Source organism: Periplaneta americana, chromosome 4 (assembly GCF_040183065.1).
Source record: "Periplaneta americana isolate PAMFEO1 chromosome 4, P.americana_PAMFEO1_priV1, whole genome shotgun sequence".
NCBI lineage: Eukaryota > Metazoa > Arthropoda > Insecta > Blattodea > Blattidae > Periplaneta > Periplaneta americana.
In genome coordinates, this window is record NC_091120.1 from 14,266,471 (window position 1) to 14,279,792 (window position 13,322).

Here is a 13,322-nt window from a genome sequence, read left to right on the forward strand (position 1 = left end):
ATCAAAACTTGAGTGGGATTTAATTGACTATTACACGATTAGAAGAAAGTGTATAAAGATTAGAAGTAACGAAGTACTCCAATACAATAAAATATTAATTGACTTACGAAAATACAACTGTCTTCAAATGTATTATTGCACCATTACGCTAGATGGCAGTTGTGCCAACTATGGAATCTTCATTGAATTCTGTAGACGGTTACTAGTCAAGAAGGCTTTGTTGATTCAGTTTCGTTTTTATTAAAACATTTACATTCCACTTCAATCATCCGGATCCCAGTAATCAACGTCGCTTGACAGGTGATTTTCAATAAATCTTAGTATTAAACAATCTCTGATACTTGACTATCCATAATATCATATAGCAGAAGCTATAACATAACCTAAATAATATAAACGAGTGTTAGAAAAGTTTTAATTAGGGATGATGAAATAAACAAGAAAAGTTTCAATTAACGATGATGAAATAAAAAATAAACATGAATAATTTTAAAAGAAACAATTATTGAAAGTACAGTTTTCAAATTTGAGTGTTTTAGTGGTTGGTGGTTCAGTTGATGTTATATTGGACGTGTGCTTAAAAGAAGTGAATTCGTTCATGTACATGGTGTATCCCTCAACTTATTCAGGATTTCCGAATGGTGCTCTTCATTTATTTGTAAATAGGGTTTCAGGGAAGATGCATAGCTATGACCAGTGATCTTTATTAATTCTTGTTATTGAATGCCAATGCGAGTCATATTTGAAACTGCTGTGCATCGACTGGAGTGGTTTGTAATTTTCTGTTTTTTGACGTCCAGACCAGTGCAGTTTGAAATGTTGGCAAACAAAAAAAAAATGCTAGGGACATGATAAAATTAAACAAATGCTAGGGACACGATAAAATTGTGCGATAAGCAGCCATGATCGGTTGAAATACGTCCTTTCGTACCGTTTTATTGGTCAAAAGTAGTATGATGCTCCGAAAAGTGTAATAGTCATTATAAAATCATCACGCCTAAAGAAACAACTGGAGACATTGGTTATAAAAATTTTTTATGCTGATCATGATTCAGTGCCATAGTGTATTATGAAAGGCTTGAAATTTAATGGCTATTCGAAATATATGTTTGCATGTGTTGGATTACTTTGAATCTTGTACTTGGGTGTTACAGATGTGGCAATTTGCACCAAATAGTGTTCACTATCTTTTGAGTCTCTGGCAGAGAATGGTCGCTTCTGTACCTTACGTGAAGGCTACAGAACCTCATCTACTAGAAACATACACACCTGAAGTTTCTAATGCTTACATCACATCCAGATTGGAATCGGTGGCTGTGGTTGTTAGGTACTGTAAATGTGTGAAATAATCTAGATACAGCCATCTCTCAATACTTCTGATTTGTAGTGATAAGTGTTTTATAAATATATAATAGTATTATGCATGTGAAGGTAACTTGTGTAATAAATTCCAGACATGCATTTTGTTTTGACAGTTGAAGCAGAGCTGTATTAAACAGTTCTGTTACCTAGGACCATTAAAAAATGTGCTCCCTCAACATAAATATCAGTATATGAAAATTTAATTTCAGCAAAAGAAAATAAATTAATACCCTCCTTGATGAAAACAAAATAGCTTTTGTAAAGGTCAATCCCAATGTGATGGACACTTCTCAGTAAAATCATTAATTGAAAAACATAGTATTTAACATAAAAACTCATCTTGCCTTTATTGATTTCAAAAAAGCCTTCGATAAAGTCAGTAGGAATGAATTGTTACAAATCTTAGCACATAATCTTTGTCTCAACAGTACATTTCAAATAATATAATATCTACAAAAAAAAATTATTGCACTTAGAATCAACAATGTAACAAACAGATTGGCTCGAAATTAACACTGGAATAAGACAAAAATACGGCCTTTTCCCATTAATACAAGGATAAATTTATCCAAGAGTGGCACAAGATGCGATATGGCTATTTTCAATTAAATAGAACATTACAAATAGACTTCCTGATTTTTGCAGATGATTTAGTTTTAATAGCACCCACAGCAAAAATGATCTGCAGTGTTCTGTATGTAATTTTAATATAATCGGAAAGCAACATAATATGGAAATTAATACAAACAAGACAAAAGTGATGGCCTTCTGTGGAAAATACCCTGTACTGACTATACAAAACTTTTCCGCTTACAAAATTTGTATAGAACATTAGAAAGTTCCTTGTCAGTGTTAAAACAGTTATACTCGCATTCAGGAGGTTCTGGGTTCATATTCTGAGGTCTGCAAATCTGATTGGTTGTTCAGTGGTTTTTTTAATCATAAATGAATAATAACCTAGTTATTTCGAGGTTTGCAAATCTGATTGGGTTGTTCAGTGTTTCCTTTATCTTAAATAAATAATAATAAAGTTATTTCAAAGGCAAATGCTGAATTGCTTCCCACTTCCACTACATCCGTAATTGTGCATGGGCATCCATAGATAACATAGTAGAAAGCCAATGTATCAACAGATAGTCGTTTATGACCTCGTAGTTGAAACAGTTCTGCATAAAACCTAAATAAAAACGTACTTTGTTAATCACTTCTGTCTTTTAGATTCCGATATTTGTGCTTTGCATGAGGATAACTTTTATGAGTAATTTAAACACCTAATATTTTGATTTGTGATTTATTCAGGGAAGGTCTAGAAGATCCGCTCGATGATCTTGGCATGGTTCAACAACAGCTTGAACAGTTGTCAGTTATTGGACGCTGTGAATATCAGAAAACTTGTACACTGCTTGTCCAGCTATTTGATCAAGCAGCGAGAGCATATCAGGAACTTATGGCAAGTCCAAATGCTCAGCAACTCGACATTACAATACAGGAAGGTATGTGTTGACTTCTCCGTCATCATTATTATACGCCTTTTGTACAGTCGAGAAGATTGAAAGCTCATAGTTTTATTTGAATGTATATCAAATAAATTCATTTAAGGACACTGTGTAGTGCTATTTAAAGTATTTTCGAGTATAAATATGAATATAGCTTTTATCATCCAGTCTTCTGTCAAAAAATCTGAAAGTTAGAATTTATACAACATTTATATTACCGGTTGTTCTTTATGGTTGTGAAACTTGGACTCTCACTTTGAGAGAGGAACATAGGTTAAGGGTGTTTGAGAATAAGGTGCTCAAGAAAATATTTGGGGCTAAGAGGGATGAAGTTACAGGAGAATGGAGAAAGTTACACAACACAGAACTGCACGCATTGTATTCTTCAGCTGACATAATTAGGAACATTAAATCCAGACGTTTGAGATGGGGAGGGCATGTAGCACGTATGATTCAATCCAGAAATGCATATAGAGAGTTAGTTGGGAGGCCAGAGGGAAAAAGACCTTTGGAGAGGCCGAGATGTAGATGGGAAGATAACATTAAAATGGATTTGAGGGAGGTGGGATATGATGATAGAGATGGATTAATCTTGCTCAGGATAGGGACCAATGGCAGGCTTTATGGGAGGGCGGCAGTGAACCTCCGGGTTCCCTAAAAGCCAGTAATTAGTATAAATATGTGTATATAAAATATTTTTTTCCTCTAGTTTTATCAAACACAGATTAATGTCCTTTGCACAGTGTGATAAACAAATGTTGGTGAGTTGTGAGCTGGCCACAGGAATAAAATTATACTTCATTGTTTTAATATAGGCATGGCAAAAAGAAAAGTCTATTGAAAAAAGAAAATTTGCGATTGTCAACAGTTAGGAACACCTATACAAAAAGTTTTAATCTCACACTTTTCAAACTTTCCACCCCATGTCAAAAACATTTTATTTGAGAAAATGATTGGAATAAAAACAGTAATTTTTCAATTACACAAGCACAATGTGGCAAATCCCCATACGTTTATCTTGTCATATGAAAATATGACATGTCTCTCCATATTTTCACTACTTGAATTAAATATTTTAAAATAGTAATCCATTAATTTTAGAGAACTACATATATATTTTACATTAGCATACAAAATTTCAGCCCTTGATCTTGAGTAGTTTCTGAGTAAATGGTTCCTGAAATTAGAAGAATAAAAATTATTATATTTTCAGTAATTTTTTTTTTTTCCTGCCACTCCTGCATTAAAACAAGATAATTTGTTTCTGTGGACAGCTCACAACTCACATACCTTTGTTTATCACACTGTATAATGTTCAAAGAACATTATTCTGTGTTTGATAGAAACAAAGGAAAAAAAATTATATATTCATTTATACACGAAAATACTGTAATCAGCACTACCCAGTATTGTCGGACCCTCGGATCTATGCCCCTTCAGCGCTGTTGTCGTTCTTGGAAAACTTAACGCCTGTACTCACTCCATTCCACCCGCTTTCCTCCCACCACGTTAAACAGCAGGCCAAGAACCTTGCCGAATAGGGATGTTGCCAAACTTCCGTTAAACGGTGTCATAAATAACTGGTCCTCCATGCTACAATATTATTTCTTTCAATCAAAATGCATCTTGTATTTCTACATTTTTTTAAACCTAAATCCCATGTCTCGAATCACTTTCCGTAGTTTTTCTCTCCAACCTTGGAAATTATTACTTCTCTCGCAAGCTTCAGTAATTTCTTCAATGTTGAAACTTCTTTCTTAACGGTATAAAATTCTTGTATCTTTCTTCTTAAAATACATCGGTTCATATCATCTACAATAATTAAAAGTTCCCTTGGTCTGTTCTTTCTGGTGATTCTGGCTTTTCATCTCCTGCACAGACTCCCTCTCTCCTGATTTTCTTTATTAGGAGTTCTGACCTGTCGGTATAAATTACATAAAATGTTGTGTTATAGTATTAGTTAAGTAAGTAATTTTAATACATAATCAATTGAAATAAAATAAGCCTCACCTGTGATATCAGTTGCTCTTTTCGTTGCCTGATTTATAGGAAACGATATTGATCCGTTTGTTTCTCTTCATCGTAAAATGCTATTACATACTTGCTTAATAATATTTCTTTCGCCACTCCGTGCTACAGTATTCATGTTGAGTTGACAACACTGGACTGCAAGTGCAAATATTGTAAACTGTCACGCAACAAGGCCAAAATTGTGAGTAGTGGGGGACAGAAAGGGAGAGAGATAGGGATGCAGGGAGAGAAATGAATTACCAAGGCTGAGAAGGAATTAAGGTTCAGTTCGCATATCTTACCTGGGCACAGATCCAATGGTCCGACTATACCCTTAAGTAAGTTTTTTTAATAATAGTCAAGGTAATACATGTTTTCTCTGGGTACTCTGGTTCCCCTGTGATATCCCAACAATTCACCATTATCATTATGAGTGTAATGTGGATCCATTATCCATGATGCACTGCGCATGATCTCTGACAAACTGAATGGTGTACACTTCTCAGCACTAGCGAGGGGAATAATAGCAAGTTAAGGGTCATGCGGTTGTACAGCAGATATGTATATTGTGGCATCAGATGAACGTAGCATTGTAAGAAAAAATTTATATTGCAGAAAATTTTGGTTTTCAAGTTCATTGACAACAATCATTCATTCGTTCATAGTTTTCTGTCCAAGGGCAGGTCTCTCACTGCAAATCCAGCATTCTCCAATTTTCTCTGTTTCCCGCCATCCTCTTAATCTCCACATATGATCCATGTATCTTAATGTTGTCTACCATCTGATATGTTCTTTACCCCAAACTTTTTTCCCATTCACCATTCCTTCCACTGCATCCTTCACTAAGCAGTTTCTTCTTAGCCAGTGGCCCAGCCAATTTCTTTTTCTCTTCCTCAACATATTCAGCATTTGAATAATTTCAAGCGAAAAATTGTTCCGGGGCCGGGCATCGATCCCGGGACCTCTGGTTGAACGTACCAGCACTCTACCAACTGAGCTACCCGGGAACTCCACCCGACACCATCTCAACTTTTCCCTTTACATCCACACAACTCGCATGGGCTGACGAAACGCCAGAGACCCACATCGAGTGCACACAATCTCTGTGTGACTTGGAATTGTGAAAGACTAGATTTGCATACTATATATACGTCACTGTGTACGTTAACAGAAAACCACAATTCCAAGTCACACAGAGATTGTGTGCACTTGATGTGGGTCTCTGGTGTTTCGTCAGCCCACGTGAGTTGTGTGGATGTAAAGGGAAAAGTTGAGACAGTGTCGGGTGGAGTTCCCGGGTAGCTCAGTTGGTAGAGCGCTGGTACATTCAACCAGAGGTCCCGGGATCGATACCCGGCCCCGGAACAATTTTTCCCTTGAAATTATTCAAATCTGCTTTACAGGGAGCTTTACCTGAAAGACTAGATTGGCATAATATGCAGCATTATTCTTTCTTCACCCAGTCTTTCTAGCACAGCTCCATTTCTTACTGGTCCATTTCATAGTACTATCCATATCTGCATTTCAAATACTTCGAGTTGTTTCTCTTCACTTCGTCGTAATGTCCATGTTTCTACTCCATGCAATGATACACACTACACAAAGCACTTTCCTAGTTCCTTCCTTAGTTCTTTTTCCAAAGATCCACAGAAAATGCTCTTTTTCCTATTGAAAGTTCATTTTGCGATTCCTGGCAGCAGCTCATGTTACTACTTATAGTACACCCCAAGTATTTGAAGCTGTCCACTTGTTCCGCTGACTCATTTCGATTTCGCAAGTTTACCTTCGTTAAACTATAACCATAGTCTTTGTCTTGTTTGCATTTATCTTCTTCCTATACTGCTCACAGCTATCATTTAGCAGCAGTAGCATATTCCTTAGTATCGTCTCATCTTGACTGACGTCATGCACTTTATTCTTCTTCCTCCTACTAACATCTCTCACGTGTTCTGAAAATAGTTCTTCACTAAATCATCCAAGTAGATGTTGAAGAGGATAGTTGATGAAAGGCATCTTTGCCACACCTCCTGCCTGTTCAACTTGTCTCTCACATTTTTCTCCTGTCTTGACCTTGACTTGTTATTTCAAACAAAGATTACTGAATAGCCTCCTCTCTTTCCAGTCCACACTTATTTTCTTCACATCCCCTATCATTCATTCCACTTTGTCGAAATCCTTTTCCAAGTCTACAAATATTACCCATACTTCTTTTGGCTATAATATATTAAAATAAAATTAATTTTCTCATTAATACCGATATTGTTTGTAGAGAGAATGAGAATGCAGTTGATGAAATCAACTTAGGATTTCAGTGGCTGCGTGTCCAGTAAATTTCCATTTACATTGTTCGCAGTTGTGGTTATATTGTACAGTTAATGTATGTTTGAATCTGTTCAGGTCGGCTAACTTGGCTGGTGTATATAATTGGATCAGCAATTGGTGGCAGAGTCTCATTTAACAGCAATGACGAACATGACGCAATGGATGGGGAATTAGTATGCAGGTGAATTATAGTTAGAATACTGACATTTGCAAATAGAATAAGTTAACATGAACAGAATTTTATACACTAATATTTTTATATGACACGTTTTGAGATAAGCATTCTGTATTCAGATTAGCAGTGACACTAAATATTTTTAATTAAGGGGAGAGAACGATATTTTGTGGTAAAAAGTGAGTAAATTAAAAAAATGTCTTTAAAATACTCTGTGATGTGATATATGTGGAATACATTTCATAATATTTTGTGGGTATTTGTGCTCTTAGCAGATCTTGAGACGCCATTTTTAAAGTTCCTGCGCTCTGGGTTTTTAAATCATATGTCCCCTTTGATTGTTGTTTCCAGTAACTTCAGTCTTTTGCTACATTGCCAGACAAAAATGGATATAATTTCTGAACTATTAAAGATACATGCATGAAATTTAGAACACACATTTCTCTAGACTATTAGAAAACTTTTCTCTGTAACAGAATTTTGCTACTTGATTTTATTTTAAAATTATGTCTGTCTGTTTGCAAGAAAGGAAATAAAAAGGCGTTATTAAATTTTAATTGTTTATTTTACAAAATGTCGGGACTAATATCAAAATTCTGTTACAGACAGTTTATAAAAGCATGCTTTTACAAGTAAAATGTAAAGAACTGTTTGAATTTATCTTTAAAAATGGCTTAGATATATCTTGTATTGGGTACATTTTTATCGAAATTTGGGCCCCAACACTTTTTTTTTTTTTGCAAAATATTTATGTATTTGGTTGAGTTACTATAGCCATGAGCTCTCTACATACAAAAAATTAATATTTTGCACCAAATAGGAAAAAGTTTAAAAAAATGTCGTCTCCTCCCTTTAAGGCATGAATCACCAACACACATGGAGTGGTCTGAATTAATATTCTTCAATACAACACGAGAAATTGTATTGAACTGATGTGTCACGAATGCTATCACCATACTCATTTGTATTTATTATCTATAAACATCAGAATATCTTCTTTTGACTTTAATTTTCTGCCCTTACATTAATGAAGATAGAAAACTTCTGAAAATATTCAATGAATTATCAAGATGTGTGTCTGTTTCCTTGCAGAGTCCTACAGCTGATGAATTTAACTGATTCCAGGCTAGCTCAAGGAGGTTGTGAGAAGTTAGAGCTGGCCATGCTTAGTTTCTTTGAACAGTTCAGAAAAATCTATGTTGGTGATCAGGTTAGAGTTTTTACTAGTACAATTCTAATGCCATTGAAAGTATCAGACATATTTAACTTATGAAGTGAAAAGTCATAAATGAGGTGGATAAAATATGTTTACCATTTTTACTCACTCAGAAAGGTCTTTGTTTTTTCATGAACTTAAAGGAATACTATATGTTTATTAATTCGTAAAGACCAGATGAAACATAATTGTGCTAATATAGCTTGAAACAGGTTATAATTAGTGTATTACATGAAATTGTATTGAAACTAAAAGGAGAACATAAAACATGAACGACATCAAATGTACAGTGTGGGTGGAAAGTAACTAGGTATTATTAAATTTCTGTAAATTTTTTAATATCGATGGAATCATAATGAAAATAGTGTGTACATATAGGTCATTAAACAGGATTTAAACTTTCGTGCGTCGGTAGTACAAACGGTGACCATGAGAGGAAGTGTGCGCAACAATAGCAAAGTCCATCTATTTGCGAGTGAGCGCAGATTGCTGGACTCTATGAAGTGTCGAATTCCGTTGTTCTTGTACAGAGATGGTGGCGTATGGTGATGAGAAGGAATGCCACAATCTGTTCAGATAGTAAAGAATTGTCATAGGAAGCTAATGACCACAGGTTCGATTAAGGATGCAGGAAGAACTGACCTTCTATCCATGTCTCGTTCTGAGGAGAATGTGGCAATTGTGTAGGAAATGTTCAATTGTAGCCCGACTAAATCAACACATCAGGCAGCTCATGAAAGCAGACTCACAAGGTATGCGGTACGTCAGATGTTGCAGAAAGATTTTAATTACTGCCCATGGAAACCGCATTATGTACAGAAGACTGCGATTGGAGAGTGGGGATTGATGCTGGGTTGGCACGAGGATTGTCCTCAACTGTTTGAAAATATCCTCTGTAGTGAGGAGGCTGTATTTCATGTGGTTTCATCAATCGACACAATTGCCATTATTGAGCGACACAAGATTCCAAATGATAGTGGAGAAGATGCAGTCTCGTCCAAAAGTAGTAGTAGTAGGTTTATTTTGCCTGGCAGAGTTAAGGCCATGAGGCCTTCTCTTCCACTCAACCAGGTTTCAATAATATACATGAAATACAAAATTAGATTACAAAACAACACAAAAGAAAATACCTTAGAAATTACAAAAAATATAGTAGAAAATTACAATAGTCAAGATCAGTTACATAATATAAAATTACAAATAGTCAAGATCGGTTACATAATATATAAAATAAAGTAGAAAATTACACATAATCAAAATCGGTTACATAACATAAGGGGAATATACACACTCACACACACACACAATTTATAAGACCTAAAATGCTCGAGATAAATTCGACGATTAATTCACTTGAGATATATTATACAGTTTATTTTATTTTATTTTAGTAGGTTATTTTACGACGCTGTATCAACATCTAGGTTATTTAGCGTCTGAATGATATGAAGGTGATAATGCCGGTGAAATGAGTCTGGGGTCCAGCACCGAAAGTTACCCAGCATTTGCTCATCTTGGGTTGAGGGAAAACCCCGGAAAAAACCTCAACCAGGTAACTTGCCCCGACCGGGAATCGAACCCGGGCCACCTGGTTTCGCGGCCAGACGCGCTGACCGTTACTCCACAGGTGTGGACATTATACAGTTAATATACTAATAGGAAAATACATGTGGGTTACAAGACATAAAATGTTGATTAGCAAAGTCGTACTAAATGGCATACAAATACAAATGATTAAGTAATACATCAAGATAATAAAAAAAAAAGAAAAGAAAAAAAAAAAGAAGAGAGAGGAGAAAAAAATAACAACTTTGTCATTTAAGACTATTTAGAAACTTCTGCAAGAGTCTAGTTCTGTCCATTAAAAACATTTCTAAGTAGAGTGTACTTAAAAGATTTTAGACTCCGACTGCTCCTGATTTCCTGTGACAAGGAATTCCAGGAATGAGCTGTGTGTATTGTGAAGGAAGCAGAGCAGAGAGATGTTTGATGAAATGGAATTAATAGAACAAGGTTATGCTGTGAACGGATGTCACGGTTGTGGTGGGATGCTAAAAGTGTGAAGCGAGGAACTAGGTAAATAGGTGTGGAATTATTTAAAATCTGATACAGCAAACAGAGTGAATGAACTGAACGTCTCTCCCGTAAACGAAGCCAAGATAATTGAAAGAAATACTCGGAGACATGATCATAGCAACTGCTGTTAAAAATGAAACGGATACAAGCATTATGAACACGCTGAAGCCTCAATGACAATTCAACACTGAGATCACTATACAAAACGTCGCAATAGTCAAAGTAAGGCATCACCAGGGTCTGTGACCGTGTGGTGTGAAATGACAGCCACAGATATCATTGAGTCATAAATCCTATGTGATACCATGAACGCAGAACACTACCATGAGTGCTTGAAGATTACGTTTGGTCCATGGTATCTGGATGGGAAAACATCAACATTATCTTCATCCAGGACATTGGCTGGGGCAACACGGAATGAATTGCTTGCAAGAAATCCTGACCTGACACTCTGTGATTTTCTTTTTATTGGGCTGGGCAAAAGATAATATGTACTCGCCTATTGGAAGAATTGGAAGCACGGTTTTGGAGCATTATCACCAATGTTCCACCCAACTTCCTCCAGAAGACTGTAGATTCCATTTCCAGTCACTTGAGAAAATTGGTTGATCCCACAGGTTTCTACATTGAATTTTGAGGTGTGCATCTGTATTCCCATTCAGTAATATACACATAAAATTAATTTCAATAAATTAGCATTGTAAATGTAGATTTTATAAGCGTTTTTAATAGCTAGTTACTTTCCACTAACGCTATATAATTATCACCATTTATTTAATTAGAGGGAATATTAATTACCATATTTTCTCGAATACATGTGCCTTCAAATAAGCCACACACCACACTTTTGAAAGACGGGAAATAAAACAAACAGAAATTATAAAAACGCTCAGTCACTTATCGTATTTATTTGGTAATGGCATTTATATATAAGATTTCTTTTCTTTTCCAGGTCCAGAAAAATTCGAAGGTGTATAGACGGTTGTCTGAAGTATTGGGATTAAGTGACGAATCTATGGTTCTTAGCGTTTTTATTAGAAAAATGTAAGAATAATTTGTTTACTTCCTAACATTTGAATTTTTTTTTGTAACGTTTTCCAGTAGAATTATCACTCATAATGCTAGAATTACATCATTTTAAATATGTGTGACAAATGGAAGTTTATTTTTCAGTTTTATAATTAGTAGATGTACAGATACGGAAATAAACTTTGGAGGTCCCTTATTGTATAAGTTTCGCTTACAACACACTCTGCAAGTGCAGTAAACAAGAGCCCCTGTATATATGCTACTTGTGAACAGTCGTGTGAAATTGTTGCCTACATACAGGTGGACTCCCATCACGACTCTCTCCAAATTGTAATTTCGTATCTATACATCACTAGGTTTGTGTAGGTTCACATAAATGTCTGTTCTTATGTTTGTCTTTTAAGTGACAGTTCAGCAAAATAAACTATAGGCCTATATCATCTATACTAATAATAAATCTGTAGCCGAAATTTTTCTGGTAATTTTCGATTTTACAAAAATAATTGGTCCTAACATATATAATTAACCACCCTGAAACCGAAAATCGCTTTTTGAAATTTTTGTTTGTCTGTCTGTCTGTCTGGATGTTTGTTACCTTTTCACGCGATAATGGCTGAACCGATTTATATGAAAATTGAAATATAAATTAAGTTCGTTGTAACTTAGATTTTAGGCTATATGACATTCAAAATACGTTATTTAAAAGGGGGATTATAAGGGGGCTTGAATTAAATAAATCGAAATATCTCGCTTATTATTGATTTTTGTGAAATATGTTACATAACAAAAGTTTCTTTAAACATTATTTCCGATAAGTTTTATTTCTTGCGATGTAATGAAATGAAAATGACTATGTCTATAAGGGGCCTTGGACAACAATCGAAAGCTATGAAAGATAGCCTACAGAGAATGTTTCTGTGTTTGTATGAAGTAATATCGAAAGCTAAATTAACCGAGTTGTATAATTAATTATTATTTCACCATTGGAAAGTGTAGTTTCTCTAGATGGACATAATGCTATAATGTTATTACAGTAACTTCTGAGTGCTCTCTGGACCAAAATGACCGCATTTTAATTATTTAAATACAATTTAAATTAAGTAACATATTAAACGATTTATCCTTCTATCAAACACGAATGTTCCCTGGATCAAACGTCCTATTTTAATTATGTAATTACTTTATATTTATTTCTAACGGGTGCAGCGGAGCGCATGAGTATGGCTAGTTCGCAATAAGATAAATTACTGCATTGTTGTGAAATACGTAAAACATGATGAGACTGTGTCATCCTTGTAACACTGGTCTTTAAAGCTATTCATAAAATTGGAGGGCTGCAACTGACTTCAACATTGTACAAGATAAATTTCTTCTTCTTTCATTAGAAAGTAATTGTGTATTCCTGGTGTTATTTTGTTTCCGTCTTCTGAAGATGGAAACAGACAGTTAAAGTCGATATAGTCAATCTGTGCAAGCACAAAAATAACAGAAGAATGTAAAAGCAGTAGATGACAGTGACTACAACTGATGATAGTGATGGTGATGGTGATTGGTTAGTCTGAAAATCCACATGATTCAGTTTACTAGCACTAAATAATGTATATGAAAAGTGAGGAAAGAAAGATGGCGTCCTCTT

The 13,322-nt window shown here is 35.1% G+C and overlaps 1 protein-coding gene and 1 non-coding gene across 6 annotated transcripts in view; both read left to right on the forward strand.

The window, feature by feature from the left end:
* Ranbp16 (Ran-binding protein 16) overlaps nt 1-13,322 on the forward strand; it is an 89,095-nt gene that overhangs the window by 33,519 nt on the left and 42,254 nt on the right. For all 5 annotated transcript variants that reach the window (XM_069822846.1, XM_069822848.1, XM_069822847.1 and 2 more), the window contains exons 8-12: nt 1,155-1,327; nt 2,662-2,855; nt 7,266-7,371; nt 8,458-8,575; nt 11,610-11,701. In XM_069822846.1, the coding sequence (XP_069678947.1) occupies nt 1,155-1,327; nt 2,662-2,855; nt 7,266-7,371; nt 8,458-8,575; nt 11,610-11,701 (683 nt within the window). The remainder of the gene's footprint in view (nt 1-1,154; nt 1,328-2,661; nt 2,856-7,265; nt 7,372-8,457; nt 8,576-11,609; nt 11,702-13,322) is intronic.
* On the forward strand, nt 6,161-6,233 carry TRNAN-AUU (transfer RNA asparagine (anticodon AUU)). The gene has a single exon. It is a non-coding gene; the product is annotated as a tRNA-Asn (tRNA).